The sequence below is a fragment of the Protopterus annectens genome, chromosome 4.part0, assembly GCF_019279795.1.
Source record: "Protopterus annectens isolate FY-2018-M chromosome 4.part0, PAN1.0, whole genome shotgun sequence".
NCBI classification, from domain to species: Eukaryota; Metazoa; Chordata; order Ceratodontiformes; family Protopteridae; genus Protopterus; species Protopterus annectens.
In genome coordinates, this window is record NC_056733.1 from 969,148,923 (window position 1) to 969,166,308 (window position 17,386).

The following is a 17,386-nucleotide window of genomic DNA, read 5'->3' on the forward strand; positions in this document are numbered from 1 at the left end:
GATCAATATTGGTGACTTTCCCTTAATAAAAGACTACTCACTATGCGATATCCACAAACACAAAGCTCTCTCACCACTGGAACTAAGAGACACCTTAAAAGTATCTAAAAACTACATTATAATTTTGCTGCAAATCAGAGAACTTATTACATCTCTAATTCAAAACATCATGATTCCAGAATATGGCTTCCTACAGGTATTTAATCTGATCCAGATTCTAACAAGCAAAAATAATATGCTGTCCCGTTCTTGTAATTTCATAAGTACATTTCAGTTTCAAGATAGGATGGTTTTCGTGAAATATTGGGATCAACAAGGGACCACCCTTTTAGATGAACAAAAATTAGCAACCATTATTCCACCCTTTCATTCTCCCCCTTCAAAAAGCTCACTTATAAACAATTTATGATTAATAATAACTTGTATTACACTCCTACACATTTAAACAATTTCAACCCTAACATATCTCCTGCTTGCCCCTGCTGTTCCTTCCCTCATGCTGATATCTTGCATATAATCTGGTTCTGCAGCTACTCTCACAGTATTTGGTGCTCTCTAAAAGTGAGACTTGAAAAGATGGGCTACCACAAATCAGCCCTCTCATGGGAGATGGCATTATTACACATCACTAACCTTAAATTTTCAAGATTAAGATTTCATATCCTAATAACACTATGCCTACAAGTAAAATGTTATATCTCCAAACACTGGCTGGATCGGTCTAAAATGTCTTGGAGTGGGTTCAGAAATATGGCTGTTAAGTACATTACTTCTCATAAACTCATAATTACAAATGCGCATAAACACACATATTTCCAAAAATTATGGAATGTTATATTTGAACATCTGGATGCTAACTAATTATCACTAGTCTGGATGATAATCTAATGTATTGTGTTGTGTTATGTCTTTAAAACAAAATCAATACAATTTCTATTTGGAAAAAAAAGATATTAATGGATAAGTCAAACAAAATATAGTGTGCAAGGTCTTTGTGTTGGATTTAGAATTAATGTCATGTCATATTCAGATTAATATTTTTCAAAACATTTTAGTACATTATTGAACAGATAAACAGGAAGTTAATATCTTAACATTTGAAGAAATATCTTATGATAATCTAAATAAATTAAAATCACATAGGTGCTCTAAGCTATTAAATCAGCATTATTAACAAACCAAAGGACCTCATCTAAAACTAGACTAATAGTTACTATTCATACTACGTACTATCTACAGCTAAACTAATTGTTACTATTAATACCACATACTATCTAAAACAAGACTAATTGTTAATATGTATGCTGCATACTATCTAAAACTAGACTAATTGTTACTATTTATGCTACATAATATGCCTGTTGTTCATTCAGACACCTGGGAGCTTTGGAGGCCTATCTGTATTTATCTGCTTCCCTATTGCTTCAAGCAAAATCTCTTATCTAACCAGTTTTGTACACCTACACATTTTACCACACTAAATAAAGCTAAGAATCATATTATTGCCAACTAAGAATAACCCTCAGAGTCTCCATGTAATGTGAAAACTACTCCAGTAAATTGAATTAATTATTAATCCCAATATGCTAATCCTGGGTAACAATAACTACCCATCCATAAACCACAACTCTTACTCAACAAGCCGTCTAAATTTTTACCTGATGTGATAACATACTTGACTTCATGTTTACAAATGTCATTACTGACTGCACCTATGCTAATGTCATTCACTTACTGATCAAATCTGGCCACCAACCGGTCACCTTCTCCTTCAAAACTAGTAATATCTTGCCCAATAACTCTACCACAATCAGAGATTACTCCAAAACCAACTTAATATCACTGTCCGAGGGCCTGAAGAAATTCAAAAGCATACGCCTTTGCCAAACCAGATGGCAAAAATGCTAGATATACCCCTCATGGTTATACCCACGTAAACCGATGTATACAAAACTCCATTACCATTCGGTATACTTGGAATTTCGAGAATATGCCCCTGTGATGGAAATCCCAACTAAATAAACTCTATAATAATAAAAAAAGCAGTTTGTCTTAGAGAAATGATCCCCTACTTCATATCATAAGAATATACCAAGGCAGGTCAACAAAACTCCAGAGATACAACACTATGAAAACTAAAGAAGGATATGAAATGTCAGTAACCATCTTATCCATTGATAATCATCATGCATTTCTTCTACTGTGTTAAAACTGTTGGATATAACACACTTCACTGAGCTCCAGCTGAACAGTTCTAACTTTTTCTGATTCCATAACCATAGGCAGCATCATAGTCTTCCACTTCAGTTCCAGTTTCACTCCTCCACCCAACCCAGGGTTCCTTCTGTGAATTAGTTAACTCCTCTTACCCCCCAGTCACTATGCACCAAATCCAAGAACCTCTATCCAAAACCAAAAAGAATAGCTGAATGGACCCAGAAAATATACAAAGAAGTCTTGTAGTTCATGAATTCGTCCTACTACTAGAGTATTAATATGTGAGGATCTTTAGAAGCCTAGCCATATACCTCTATGATGTTTTTAGCCCTTATATTTTAAGTATGAATAATACAGAGTCATATTACCCTTAGCCATATGGGACAAATATTTTAAACTAGGGGTGAGCTTGTGGTTTTCCATCCACTGGTCCAGCATCCATTTAAATAGAGTAACAGACGTACTTTGCTTTATATAGAGGAAGATGATCCCAATGAAGTGTTATTTTGTATGACACATTTCTATCTCTTTATGCTGCAAAAGGGTTTAAGATCTCTTGAGAGGCCCTTTATTCCAACAATGGACTTGTCGATGTTCAATAATGATATAGTAAACCCCTCCAGGCACTGGTCCCAACTCAGTTAGGTTTCATCAGTGGCAGGTCATGCCTATTCATCCTGGTGGACTTCTTTGAGAAGGTCAACAAAGCAATGGATGAGCGCAAAATGGTTCACATTGCCTCCCTTAACCTGGCCAAGACATCTGACACAATACCCCACTTGGGCATTGCTGACAAACTCAGGTGGTTAGGTATAAATCCATAGGCCACCCAATGGATAGCCAACTGACTCACATACAGGACCCAGAAAGTTAAAATGGGGGAGCCCACCTCTATAAAGAGGCTATTCATAAGTGGAGTCCCTCAGGGATCAGTCCTTGGACCACTCCTTTTTAGCATTTACTTCTCAGAAGTCAAGGCCAATGTCAATTGTCTCTGCCTGACTAAATTTGAAGATGATTGCAAATTAGGAGCTGTCATTGAATTCTACACTGATACAAATGTTCTCCAGGAAGGGCTGATATAGACACGCAACTGGTTTCAGAGCCATGGACTAAAACTAAATGTCAAGAAATGTATAATAGTAACCTTCGAGAAGTCATCCACCCCTAGTAACTATCACACTGACAACACACTCCCAAGAGCTGACCCAGTAGTCAGGGACTTGGGGATACACACAGACAGTAATCTAGCCTTTGACCATCATGTGTCTATAGTAGTGAGGAAATCATATGGCCTCTAGGTCCAAGGAAGTCACTGTTCCACTGTATTCAGCATTTATCAGACCTATCATTGAGTGCAATGCCATAGATAGATTAATAGATTAGTACTAAGCTAACTGCCCTTGTGAGCCTTTTTAATCTTAGCCAATTATCCCTTGTGAGACTGAAACCCTGCACCTTGTGTTTGTAAGACAAACACCTTAACCATTAGGCCACCCTCCCACCTTGGTTAGGTATGTACCTAACCAGGCATATCCAACAAATGGAACTTCTACAGAGGTTCCTCACTAAAAGAATATAGGGAGTCAGCAAAATGTCCTATGCAGACCACCTCAAGGCCCTAGCCCCATATTCTGTCTTCTACAGGCTGATGAGGGGAGATCTATTCCTGGCACAGAGGGCATTGTCAGATGCTACTCTGATGGACCACAGGCATATCAGCAAAATAAACAGCACCAGAATTACCCATTCTATAGTCTTAAACCTTGCCTGTGATATAAATAGGACCTGCTGGAGAGATAGGTATGTATCCCAGAGACTACCTCATCTATGGAACAGGCTCCCCATCCATGTGAAGCAGAGTTTCTCCCTATCCCAATTTAAGTGTATCTTGGACAGCTGGATGGGGAACAGGAAATTCATGCTTGGCTTGGCACCTATGTCTCTAACTGACACCAGGTAGCCTGTAAATGGTTCATCCCCCAGGCTCCTGCTTGTAAATGTTTCATCTACTAAGCTCCTGCTTACATTTATCAAGGTTGCAGAACTTGTCAGAGATTTGGAATGCATGGCTAGGCTTAAAAAGGCCCTTGTGGTCATTAGCCTAGTAAACACCTATGAACCTATGTGCAGAAGATCTAAGAAGAGAACATATGTTGAGACTCTGTATGTCAGGCAGAGATTGCCTCAAGCTAGCCTGTACAATACTGAAATGAAGGACAAGGCTTTTTAACAGTCACTGTATGTTTTTATGATTTAGGCCCTTGATTTTCTTGGTGAGAAAAATATTGCCATTATTCAAGCTTACTGCGGTGGTGGTGCTGCGGTAGCATTGTTGCCTCATAGCAAGACATTGTCCCGTTCGATTCTCAGCTAGAGCGTCTTCTGTGTGGAGGCATACGTGGATGGGGCGTGCCTTCGTTGAAGGTTGTGCATCAGGGCTGGTAACCCGGTACATAAAAATCCACTACCAATCATTAGCAGACCGGAGTTCCGCTGTGGCGACCCCTAACCGGGAAAAGCCAAAAGATACAAACAAACATTCAAGCTGCATGAAGTGTTTGGAGAGGTACATTCTGAAGGGGGTGCTATATCTAATGATCTGCTTAATAAGTGTCAAATACAGTGGAATCCATCACATCACTGGACTTAGATGCCATAACCTTACTAATAAGCTTTACAATGAAAAGGACTTTCTTACAACAGTATTTACATGGCAACTGAAGGGCAATTTGTTGTTCACATAGGTTCCTATGTCTCTAACTACAGAATAAATTTTCCAGGGTGTGATATTTACAGGAAACTTCATGCTTGCCATAGAAGACAATTGTACATTTCTTGGCATTAAGTTTTAGTTAACAGTTATGACATGAGGTATTGGTTTGGGAGGGCACTCTTCCTGGATGTTGGTGGCCACTGTAGAGCTTAATATGGCACCAGGTTCACAGCCATCTCCAAACTTGGTGAGCCATAAGCCCTTAACATTACAGAATACATCATAGCTGAACCTCTCCCAAACCATTTCAGCCTTAGTCTCTTCACAGAATTTTTACCTGACTTGTGGACAATGGCCATCATGGTGCCCCTCCAGAAGGGCAGCCCCCTCCCCACAGATCCTGATAGGTATTGTTCTGATTGCCTCCCCAGCATAATCTGTAAAATCTTGGAAAGTATGTTCGTCAACTTCATGAGCAATTAGATTTCTAGCATACAGACTCTTGACCCTAATCAACTTAGCTTCATGAAAAGTACCTCTTAAGTTTCTAACTGCTTAATTCCTTTGAGAATGTAATGGATGTCATCACTAAAGGCAATTTGGTTCACACTGCTTATCTGATTCTTGTTATAGCCTTGATATGATTCTCCATGCTGGCAATATTGACAGACTGACTACAACTCTCAACATAAACTTCAATGTCACCCACGAAATTGCACATTTTCTCTCTATCGCTCTCTCTCTCTCTCTCTGACTGATCAAATGCAGACAGTAAGAGTTGTTGGTATCATAACAGCTGGTGGTATCTTATCATCTAAAAAGCAAATAACTTTCCATGTCCCTCAAGACTCTGACATCGGTCCACTTATAGGTTCATAGGTTGGTACTAGGCTATCAGCCCTAGGGCCTATACAAGCCTAGCCATAACAATTCCCTGGCTATTTCTTCCCACACTATTTACTTCCCTGGACCCCTGTCTAGCAGGGCGACTGATGTGATCCCCGGGGGGAATTTCCTTTCTCGTCAAGGTTCCTTTTGAAGAGGGCCAAAGAGGCACTCTGCTTGACATGTATGAGCAATCTATTCCAAAGTCTGGGGAGTCTCTGGGTCAGGAACCTATCCCTCCAGCATGTTTTGTTTATTGTGATGACAAGGTTTAGATCCCTGGAGCATGTGGCTCTGAGGGATTGGGATTTCTTTAAGTGTAGCATGTCCAACAGCTCTGGGTTTGACATGGCCTTGTATGTTAAGCAGAGATTGCCTCTCAGTAGACGATATGCAACAGAGTATAGCTGGAGTTTTTTAAGGCGGTCAGTGTAGGGCATCTGCTTTTGGCCTGTGATTCTTTTAGTGAGGTATTTCTGTGGCCTTTCCAGTTGTTGCAGATGTCTTGAGAAGAACATACCAAACGGGACGTTGTATTCTATAATGGGTCTAATGAGGGATGAGTACAGTGGGACAATGACCTCCTTTTTTCTGGATGAAAAGCCCTTAGTGATGAGGTGTGCACATAGAAGGATTTCCTGACTGTTGTGGCGATGTGGTTATCGAAGGTGAGACCACTGTCCACCTGTGTCCCTAGGTCTCTTATCACACTTTCGGTGTTTAATGTACTGCCACCTATATGGTAATTCACTGGTACATGTTTTTTCCCAAAGGGGAAAACTATACATTCCTTGGCATTGAGCTTGAGCCCATGGCTCTGGCACCAAGCATCTGTTTCTGTAAGGCCCTTTTGTAGAGTATCCACATCATTTGGGGATTCAATAATGGCTCCCAGTTTGCAGTCATCTGCAAACTTTGTTATCTAGAGTCCCTTAGTGTTGGCCTGTACTTCAGAGAAGTAGATGCCAAACAAGAGCAGTCCCAGGACTGAACTCTGAGGTACTCCACTTGTCACTTGTCTGGAGCCGGATTTGGAGTTGGCTACTTTTACAGTGTGGGTTCTATCAGTAAGTCAGTTAGCAACCCATTGGGTGACGTAGGGATTAATGCCCAGCTTAGTAAGTTTGTCTATGATTCCAGAGTTGGGGATGGTGTCAAAGGCCTTGGCAAGGTCTAGATAGGCTGTGTGGACCACCTTACCCTTGTCCATGGCTCTGGAGACTGATTCAAGGAAGTCAATCAGATTCAGGAGACAAGATCGACCCTTCATGAACCCAAACTGGGTGGGGTCTAGTGTTTGAAGGTTGCCAACTACTCTTTACCTTCCATTTCTTCAAACTAAAAGTAGGTCTTAAAGGTCTATTGGTGAATAAAGTTTGCCAATGTTTCTAAACTAGCTGCTGCTATTGGCTCATTCATGAACATTCATATTCTCCAAGTGGGGCTTGCGAGAATCAAAAAGTCAATCATGGTATGATGATGCGAGGTATTGCCAGCTATGCCAGGAGAAGTAGGGCAGTGGATGTGTAACATATGCCAGCACTGCTAGTTGGAATTTTGTAAAGAATTATATCTCATTTGTATATCAAACTGATTTGCACAGATGCTAGTGCTGAAAAGTGTATTTGTAAACCTGCTTGTGTTAAAAATGTGTCAACAGTGCGTTCTGATGGACAGAAAAGAAATATACATTTCTATCAGACTGACTGTATTGTAACTGATTAAATTTATACGTTTTAACAGAGGATACTGGAAGGGAAGAGGTTAAGGTTCATCTAGCTAACTTTGAAAAATAGTAAGAAATTAAATTACTTAATTTAGGCCATAAAGATTGTATCTTACAGTTCTGACTGCAGTCAGAGAAAAAAATGTCTGAGAAAACAAGTACTAGGAAGCCTTCTGTATTGTCTCTAGCAGAAACTAATTACTACTCTGGAAGAGTGGAAGTCTTTTACGGTTTTATGACTTTCAGAAGCTGCAACAGATATTAGCAAGCTCTGTGTGTGTGTATTACTAACACATACGTGCTAAATCCAGGCAGCTTCTAGCCAAGGGGGTAGCATGAGAACCAGAAGTTAGATGGCCAGATGTATGTGATGTCATTCTATAATCCATCACTAAAATACTAAATGAAACTGAAGTCTCAGAGCACTCTGTTTTTGGAACCTGGTAAGGAAGGACCCCTCACTTACTTCATCTTGCCTTGCTCTGGTAAGTGAACCAGGGAATAGTAATTCTTTAATCAGTCAGGAAAATATAGTGAGATTAGTTAAGTACTGTTTTTATGTATCTGTGTGAATCTATTACTCTATGTTATTTTAATATTTCCTATGTTCAAAATTCTGGTGTTTATTGTAAATAGATATTCAGTATTTTCATGTTCTTTTATTATTGATTATTAAATATATTTAAACTTTCATTGTGGCTGGTCCTTTAGAGAATATTGTAAACTTTGAGAGGACTTACATCTATTTCATAACACTGTGGCCACTCCTGAAAGCCTTATTGCATTGGCCAAACACTATCATTTGTATTAATATTAATTTCACTAACTATAATCGGATACCTTGTAAGACCTTAGATTAGCTGGCTTTGGAGTATCTAGTGGCAGTGTAGCTACCTTATAGTCTGGGAATAGCCAGTAAATCTGTGCCAGCCTTTCCCAGGTGTGTGTGTGTGTGTGTGTGTGTGTGTGTGTGTGTGTGTGTGTGTGTGTGTGTGTGTGTGTGTGTGTGTGTGTGCAAATCAAATCTCAAAGAGTGTGTATGTGTGTCAGCTGCTTGGAACAGGGACAAGAAGCACTGGTTTCATAGACAGAGTGGTGGAGGACTTGGCTTGGACACTCGGCTGAGGATTCAATTCTATAGCTGTGCCAGTCTTACTGGAGATCTGGAGGGAGAGGGAAAACCAGTCCCTGGACTGTATATGTTCCTTGTGTGTTCTTAAGGGAATTGTGCTTGCTGCAGACAGCTGCATCTGGAAATATTGGGTGCATCCATTTTTGTTCCAAGTGAACATCCCTCTCCAGTGTCAGTGATGAGGATTCAGGCTCCTTAATTACTGGCCCAGTGTGGGGACGTCACACACGGTCTTAGGTTTAATGCCAAAAAGTTGTATTTGTCAAACACTGTGGCCCCAGCTTTAGATTGGCACTGTCACTAGAGATGTTGACAGTGAACTATCCTTGGATTATCATGCATCAGTTATACTTACGAGATCCTTCTAATGTACCTAGTTAGCTACCAAAGGTTTATGATCCAGGTCCAAGCATGCCATAATCCCACTCTTGTTCTTTCCTCATTAAGCCCATCATAAAATAAAATATACCATTTGTAATATACCTCTCCAAACTGTTTCTCAACTAGAAAAACTGCAAAGAGTTTTGAAAAAAGAAAAATCAAAAGACAAAGTTAACAATGTTATCTCTAGAAATGAAAGACTCATTCACTTTTCTGTGTCTGAAACTGCCTCCGATGTAGGGATCTCTGGCTTGTCTTTTGGGCTATTAAAGATCCTCTTATATATAGATATATATATATATATATATATATATATATATATATATATATATATATATATATATATATATATATATATATATGTATTTCAATGCTGAGATCACACTACAGTGGGGAAAAGGGCAAATTTCCTAATGCTGGTCAACTGATTCCATTCCCAGGGCAAAATATTTGATAACTGAACATTCGCTGAATTGAACATACAATGAACAGAGGTTCGATGTATTTCTTATTCGATAACTGAATACAGACCCTTAAGAAAAGAGGATTACCTTTAAGGGGATGTACATCATATGCTCCACCTTATCTTGGGAGCTACACTAAAGTCTTAAGTTCACAGGTAATTGCTAGGCTAGATGCACTTGCAGGCCACTTTACGCTTAAACAATTTCCTTTCAGTGATAAGAATCAAACCTTGCACCTTCTGTTTGTGAGGTAAACACTTCCATTACAGCAACCCTACTGCAAACACCAATACCTCTTTTATCTCATGCCTTTTTTACTTTGCAGTAACTATTAAATACAAGTATCTTCCGTGCTAGAGTGTCAGAAACACATTTTGGGTTTCTAGATCAGTAAAACAATAAAGAAGTCCGTAGCTGGGCCTTTTCCAACCCAGCCATGCTCCTAGAGGAAAAAATCAAACTCTGTCCTTTGGGTCTGTGAAATAAACTCCCTAACCATTATGCCATCCCCCAACCACAAAGAACACTTTCCACTGTGGGATATGATTACAGTATTGCAACCCTGAAGAGGAATCATTCAATGAGTCATCATCACTTGTTTTCACATTCTGAATTTCACAAGTAATACTTTGCTGTTAAAACTTATTTTCCATCATACTTTTCCAAAACTGGTGAGCTGCCAATCTGATCCACTTTTGCCAATTATCACAAACCTTACAATTTCCTTAAAATTATTCCACTAAAACCACAAGCATCTCTCTGGATGTTAAAAGTAACTTGCAAGAAAGCTGGAACCTTTGCATTCAGAAGTTTAATCTTACACTATGAGTGGGCTTGCAGAAAAGACAGAAAAAGGACAATCTGCGATTTTCTTGTATGTTACAGTAGAGGAGCCACAGAGGTGTTTAATACATTTAGGTGGAGAGAGACAAGTTAATAGTTGCAATAGAGAATTTTAAGGTATAATGTGAGCCAGCAAAAAAAAACTAGTTTTGTTAAAAAATGCATTATTCAGAAGGAATCAAAAGGCACTCACGAAACTGATACTTTTGTGTTAAGGAACAGAGTAAATAATGTAAATCTGGTGAGAACATGATTTATTAATTAGAGACATAACTGTCTGTAGCATTAAAATAGCCAAACAAGATGTAAGCTGTTCAGAAATTCAGAATGTAAACTGTTTATGAAAGGTGTTTAGAAATTCTGAACTGACTTTAGATAAAACACTAGATATATGAAGAACAAATGAACCTACAACTTTACAGTCAAAAGAGGCTGCTAAACATATAGAAGTGCATAAGATCAAATAAGTGGCTGAAAATGAATGTGAATAAAGAAGCATGGAGTAAAAGTTATTGATTATAATAGAAGCAATGACACAGGAAAAGAGGAGGCATCGTGTCCAAAATAAGAAGATTCCATGCAATTAAAACGAAACAGTCACGCAGTAGGTGTCTTTACAAGCTTGAGAAAAAGGACATTCATAATGTTTAATCAGATTAGGGTTGTGGGCTATGTGGGGACAAGAACCACTTAGCATGAATATATAAGAAATGTTATAGAAGTGATATTCAGGATTTGTTATTGTTCTAAAGATAAAAATGAACAAAAAGAACTAAGAGGTCACAGTGGAAATGTATAAACAAAGTTAAGACCACTGCTTATGTAGTACTGAGCACAGATGTTCAGAAATATATATTATTATCGACAAAATTGTTGATTTAAGCTAGATAGTGGAGCTGATGTAAACTTATAAGGCACTGTGGGTAAATTAGAGTTTTCTATGCTGACAGATTCAAGGTATAAAATAAAGCCTCTTGCTTTTAAACTGGTGACGTGAGTATAACAGTAAGGCAAAGGAAGTGTCATTTCAAGTTGTGCCTCTGGAAAATAAAGTGAAACAACCAACTAAATTGACTTGCTGACCTGTGAGAAGCTAGCTATAGTAAAATGAATTTATAATACACAAACTCGGACATTCGCCAATATGTGCTGCTACCAGCTGAAATATTTTCTCTATCTGTTTTCAGAAAGTTTTCAGTAACATTAGTCACAGCGCTGTTATTAGTACTTCCTTAAGAGGGAAGCAAACATGTAGCAAGCAGCAAACAGATTAGTTGTAAAGTTATAGAATTATATTCAACTGACATTTTGTAAAGATATGCAGAGTCATTCACAGGGCACAGATGTTTTCCAGAGGGATATCATATCATAGAATCTCCAGATAGTATCAGTACCCCATGTTCCTACAAGAGTACCAGTAGCTGCAAGGGTGAGAATAAAGTAAGAACTTTAAGGATCAGAATCTAATACATAGTTTAAAAGTATGGGTATAGTTGTGAAGTAAGACAAGCTCAGAATATCTATGAAAAAACAAGATGTAAAGTTGTTGAAAGTGATCATCATTCGTTGTTAACAGCTATTTCCAATGTAAAATACTTTTTGTATACCAGATTCTAACCAGACCACCTATCAGATTAAGTATAATGAAGCAGGTTTGAAGTTGTACACTTTTAATGTGCCTTTGCAAAGGAACAGGTTTTCAAATTACTCTTTGGAATTTCATCTGTAGGCAAAATGTTTGAGAGAGCAGTATAGCTTGTAGTAGGGCTGAATCAGTTAATTAGCACAACTGATGATAAACTAGTATGGGACACCCTGAAGAGAAGTATGACTTGAGGTTAAACTGCAAGATAAAATAAGACATTGTAATTTGAAAAAGAACAAGAATGTGTCAGATTTATTTAGCTGATCTGAAGTACAAAGACCGTATTTTACATCACAGCACATGACACCAGATAACTGCAAAAGTATGAGACAAAGTACATATAGTGGAACTGGCAGGTAGACAAACCTTTATGAGTTTTCTAGTAATGGTACAAAAATTTATGTTTCTACTGAATATGTCAGTATTACTATGACTTTAATGATGCTTCTTTAGCCAAAGGAATGGGTTTTTGGATGCTGATGAAGCGCTAATTTTGAAATATTACTTTGTTGCAGGTAGACCATTGTCACTTTGAGCTGCAGATTCACAGAAACAAGAAAATGGACCATTAGCATACAATTTAACATTACTTTTAAATGCAAAAGCTACATATTCTCAGATTAAAAATGAAATGCCAGCCATTCTAAATGGACACATGAAATTCACATTTATGTGTGAACAGATATGATAAAATAGTATTGGCTGACACTGATCATAAACCTTCCCAAAGTATCTTCAGAACGTCATCACACAAAGCACCTGCTAAACTGTAGAGAATGAGGTCTAACGGGCAAAGGGATTGCTTAATACTCCAGTACAACACTGGCAAGCAAATATACATTGCAGATGTTTTGAGCAGACTCTAGCTAAAGGAACATAATGAAGACCTGATCAGTGAAGATTTGGTAGTTACATGGGCTATTCCTCAGTTACCACTGTCATAACAAAAAGTGAAAATGCTTAAGGCGTATGCACAGGAAAATAAAAATATAAATTTACTTAAGGAAATCACAATAACAGGATAGTCAGATCAAGGCTAATCAGTGCATGAGGATATAGCAGTGTACTAGCTTTACAAAGGTGAGGTGGCTGGATTAAAGGTCCTGGGTTCAAGTCAGACAAAGTAGTAATACAGCATTGAATACACAGCATTTCATGCTTAAACATTAGAGCTCAGAACTTTTCTTTAACAAAGGTGTTTTAGTTTTAAGAGGCTGTACATTGTATGGTCCATCTCATCTTGGGAGTTGCAATAAATATCTTGGAGTGCTAACACTTATCTTATCTCATGCCTTTTCACTTGGCTCTGAAATTTAAGTCATTATTTTTGTAGACTCTCAAAATTAGTTTTTAATACAAACAGTCTGATATACATTTTTCATGAAAAGGCTAACCTCTAAAAAATAATGCATATTATAAATTGCTTCTTTATTCTAAGCAGCTACCTATAAGAAGTGCAAAGTATCTTGTGGCATGGCTTGTGAACATAAAGTATTAGAAAAGGCAGTTGTTACAGCAGTGAGGGATAAGAACTAAACAGTAAGATAGTGTCAGAAAAAAAAAAAGTTAAAATGTTCCTAGAAAGAATGGCTTTTGAATCATTTTTTTCAAACAAGAGTTGTTGTTGTTGTTGCTTGTCTTTCGGCTTTTCCTGGTTAGGGGTCGCCACAGCGGAACTCCGGTCTGCTAATGATTGGTAGTAGATTTTCACGAATGCTGAGGTGCCAGCTCGACATTCAACCTTTAACGAAGGCACGCCTATTTATGCATGTCTTTCTAACGTCCACCCAACCACTGGGAGGACATGCAGATGCCACACAGAAGGCACTCCCCGCAATTCTGCCGAGAACTGAACGGGAGAACCTCTTGCTGTGAGGCAACAATGCTACCGCTGCACCACCGCAGATGTTGGGTTTTTCAAAAAAAGAGTTAATTAATCCAATTTACACAAGGTTTCATTTTTTGGTTCCATTTTCCTATTGCTGCCTACTAACTATCAGCTCACCACTAAGAAAATGTGCCCATTGATTCCCTTTCACCAAGGGTAAGAGTCATTAGAGAAGGGCTATAACTGAGGCAGCCATCAAGTTGTTTTTCTGTTATAGTCCCTTCTCCCTGTGCATGCCCAATGTGTCCAAGTAGCTGGAGTACAATGGGCCATTGCAGTCTATAAAATGCCAATGCACAGACATACATAACATAATCAAATGGCTTTGACACTTCCTTGTAGACATCCCATGATCCTCAGCATCCAGTCATCTGACCCATCTCCTCCCCCTGAAGACTGTCTATGCCACTCCTGCCTTCCCCGAAACTCCAACAGGTGCCCATGTTGTCTAACTGAACTCATTTCCATTGGATATAGTTAGAGCTTTATCCCTTTATGCCAAAAGAACTGACATGTTCTAGTGCTGACTCAGAGAGTCTGTTTGACCGGGCCAGCATTTACAATTCTAAATAAAAAGTGACATTAAAATATGCTTCAGTATATGTTGCTAACTTCTACTGACAAATTAATTTAATTATACCATGAAACATTCTGTCACATATACAATTATTTCATGTATATTTCATGTATACTTGTATAGAAGTTATATTTTGTTGTTTCTTAGAACTTTTTTAGAATTTTACAGTCCCACAACCCACCATAGTCTACAGGTCTGCAACTCCAAGACTCCTCCCACCTTCTACGGCTGTTCCTCAGTGGTATCATTTGACCATCCAACATACACCACGTGGTCTTCTTCACAGGCAGAATTTGACATACTAGAACCAAGACCTACTACCTTTCTTTGACACACATGCTGTCAAACTTTGTGATGAAAACTGGCATCACAAACATAAAATTCTTGCACAGGATTCTTTTAGTATGTTTATTGTGTTTGTTCCTTTTACCTTAGACATGGAAGGCTAGAATGCATCCATTCATGAATTTCCGATTATATAAAACACAGATTCCATCATGCCACCAGAATACTTCAAGAAATCCCTATCCACACATATCTATTTGCACCAGAATTTTTCTGTATATCAGCAGTTCAACAACCTGCCTCTCAACCCACCAACAGAAAAAAAACCCTAATTCTACGAAAACAGCTAATGTTTAGGGATTTTGTTTTTTTTTTTTCATTTTGACTGGGAAAAGTCTGAAAACGTATCTGCTGATGTGATGTTTATAGACTGCAGTAAGATGTGCAATTTTGCTCAAATCTCTACCAGTCAGAATTATTTCATGCCATTTTAATGCATTTCCATGTTGATTTTTACATGAAGATCTAACGTGGGAAATTTAAAATGATTATTTAAGCATTAAAGCTTTGTGAACTACTTATACTGAGTTAGAGTAAACAAGCCTCAGGCACAGAAACAGACATCATGTTTTGCATTGCCTCCATGAAAACCTCACATAACAGGGATTCAAATTACTGGGGGTAATGCAGGGGGGGGGGCTACATTCACATTTAAGCTTTTTTTAGAGGTTTTTTTACACTAACCCCTGTACAAAACACATATATACAACAAATGGATGACACCAAGAAATGGAAGATAAGTTGATATGTTATTAAATATGCTCCTAAAAAGGTGAAACTTTATGAGCAATTAAAATTATAATTAGAAAACAGAACAAAATTCTGCCAGAGCTGCCAGCTTTGTAATAGCGCAGTTCCACTGAAATCTCAGAGAGGGCAATGTAATCTGCATAGTTTTTTCCTGTTCCCAAAATGATGCAGTTCCTTTAATAAGGACATCATTGATAATTCATGCTTCCTTCTTCCCAATACTGAGGGACCTATGTGTCCATCACCTATCAGGAAAAAGCACACTACTGAAGGACCTATGTGTCCATCACCTATCAGGAAAAAGCACAATAGCAAAGCAAGGACAGCAGATAAAATGGCAGCAAAGTAACATCCACACTGACTCCACAGCCCAAGTTAGCAAAGGCAGTCTACTTGGGTGCATCTCAGTAACAATAGCCATGGGTCACAAAGGCATAAAAAAATCATGCCAAAAAAAACACAGGCCTGCAGCACCAGGAACCTACAGACCAAACCAGTACTGACAAACTGGGGGTATGGAAGTGTCATAAAACAACATCCGGTCACTATACAGCTGACCCTCAATGTCCAAATAAGATAAAAAGGGTCTATATTAAATAAGTGAACATTTAAAAAAGCGAAGACTTATTCATCGACCCTAGTTCAGTGAATGCTGAAAATGCCGAACACTCGGAACAGTGATTGTTTTCCCAGGGGACTTAAAACAGTATTTAATGTGGGGGGCAAGCCCCCCACCCCCCTACTTAAATAAACCAACTTTGAGATCGCACCACAGTGGAGGAAACGGCAAACTCCTGAAACCTGCCCAGCGATTTCTTTCCCTGTGGAAAAAAATCACTGTTCTAGGTGTTCGGCATTTTCAGCATTCGCTGAAATAGGGTCGATGAATCAGCATTCACTTTTTTAAGTGTTTGCTGATTCAACATCGACCCAATAAAAACACACAGTAAAAGTAAAGTAGATGTAAACAAACTGGACTGAAGACTGGAAGACTGAACAAGCAAACAAGTGCAACTGTAAACCCAGAATCTTTAAAATCAACTGTAATCGTAATTGAAATGAAATGATACAGAATAATGAAATGATACAGAATGCTTTGGTAATAGAATCATTTAAAACTGTACAGTAAATGTCCTTATATAACATGTAGGGAACAGGCTATCTTGTATCATTAGCACATAATCAATCAATGAGGGGATATATTTTCTTCATTGAAAACAACGGTGTTATGAACTTTGTTCATCTTTTAATTTTTTTATTTATCCTTCGTTGGCCTGGTTAGTCCTAACAAGTCTAGCATCCACTTTTCAGGGAAGACCCAAAGTGGTATTTATGCTATTAGGGGAAATTTGGCAGGGGCATTGGGGAACTTCCTCTACTCTTTTTGATAGTTACCATGGGATCTTTTATACCCACCTGAGCTACCATCAACTCAAGCAGATCGGACCTCAGTTTAACATCTCATCCAAAGGATTGTGTAATATAATATTATTATTGTAAGAAAAACATAAATGTATTTCAAATATAGTATGAACAAATTAAAAAAGTCAGAGCAAAATATTACCATAATACTGAAAAGGACAGGATATTATACTTACAGCTGTACACATCATGTATCCCACACCAAAATCAAATCGACACTGTTCATTCATCGAGTAGTGAAGACCTGGGAGCTGCGGAAGTGATGGCCAGTCATGATCGAAGGGGTCATCACGCAAACAGTCATATGAACTACAACACAAAAGATAACATGCAACAGACATGTTAGATTAAATGAAAATTATAGTAATATGTGCATTTCAATGCATCGCATATTC

The 17,386-nt window shown here is 38.3% G+C and overlaps 1 protein-coding gene across 1 annotated transcript in view; it reads right to left on the minus strand.

Moving 5' to 3' along the window:
• The window catches only part of LOC122799703 (A disintegrin and metalloproteinase with thrombospondin motifs 2-like), a 2,689,413-nt gene that overhangs the window by 469,840 nt on the left and 2,202,187 nt on the right, over positions 1-17,386 (minus strand). The window contains exon 9 of the mRNA XM_044068936.1: positions 17,168-17,300. Coding sequence (XP_043924871.1) covers positions 17,168-17,300 — 133 coding nt within the window. The remainder of the gene's footprint in view (positions 1-17,167; positions 17,301-17,386) is intronic.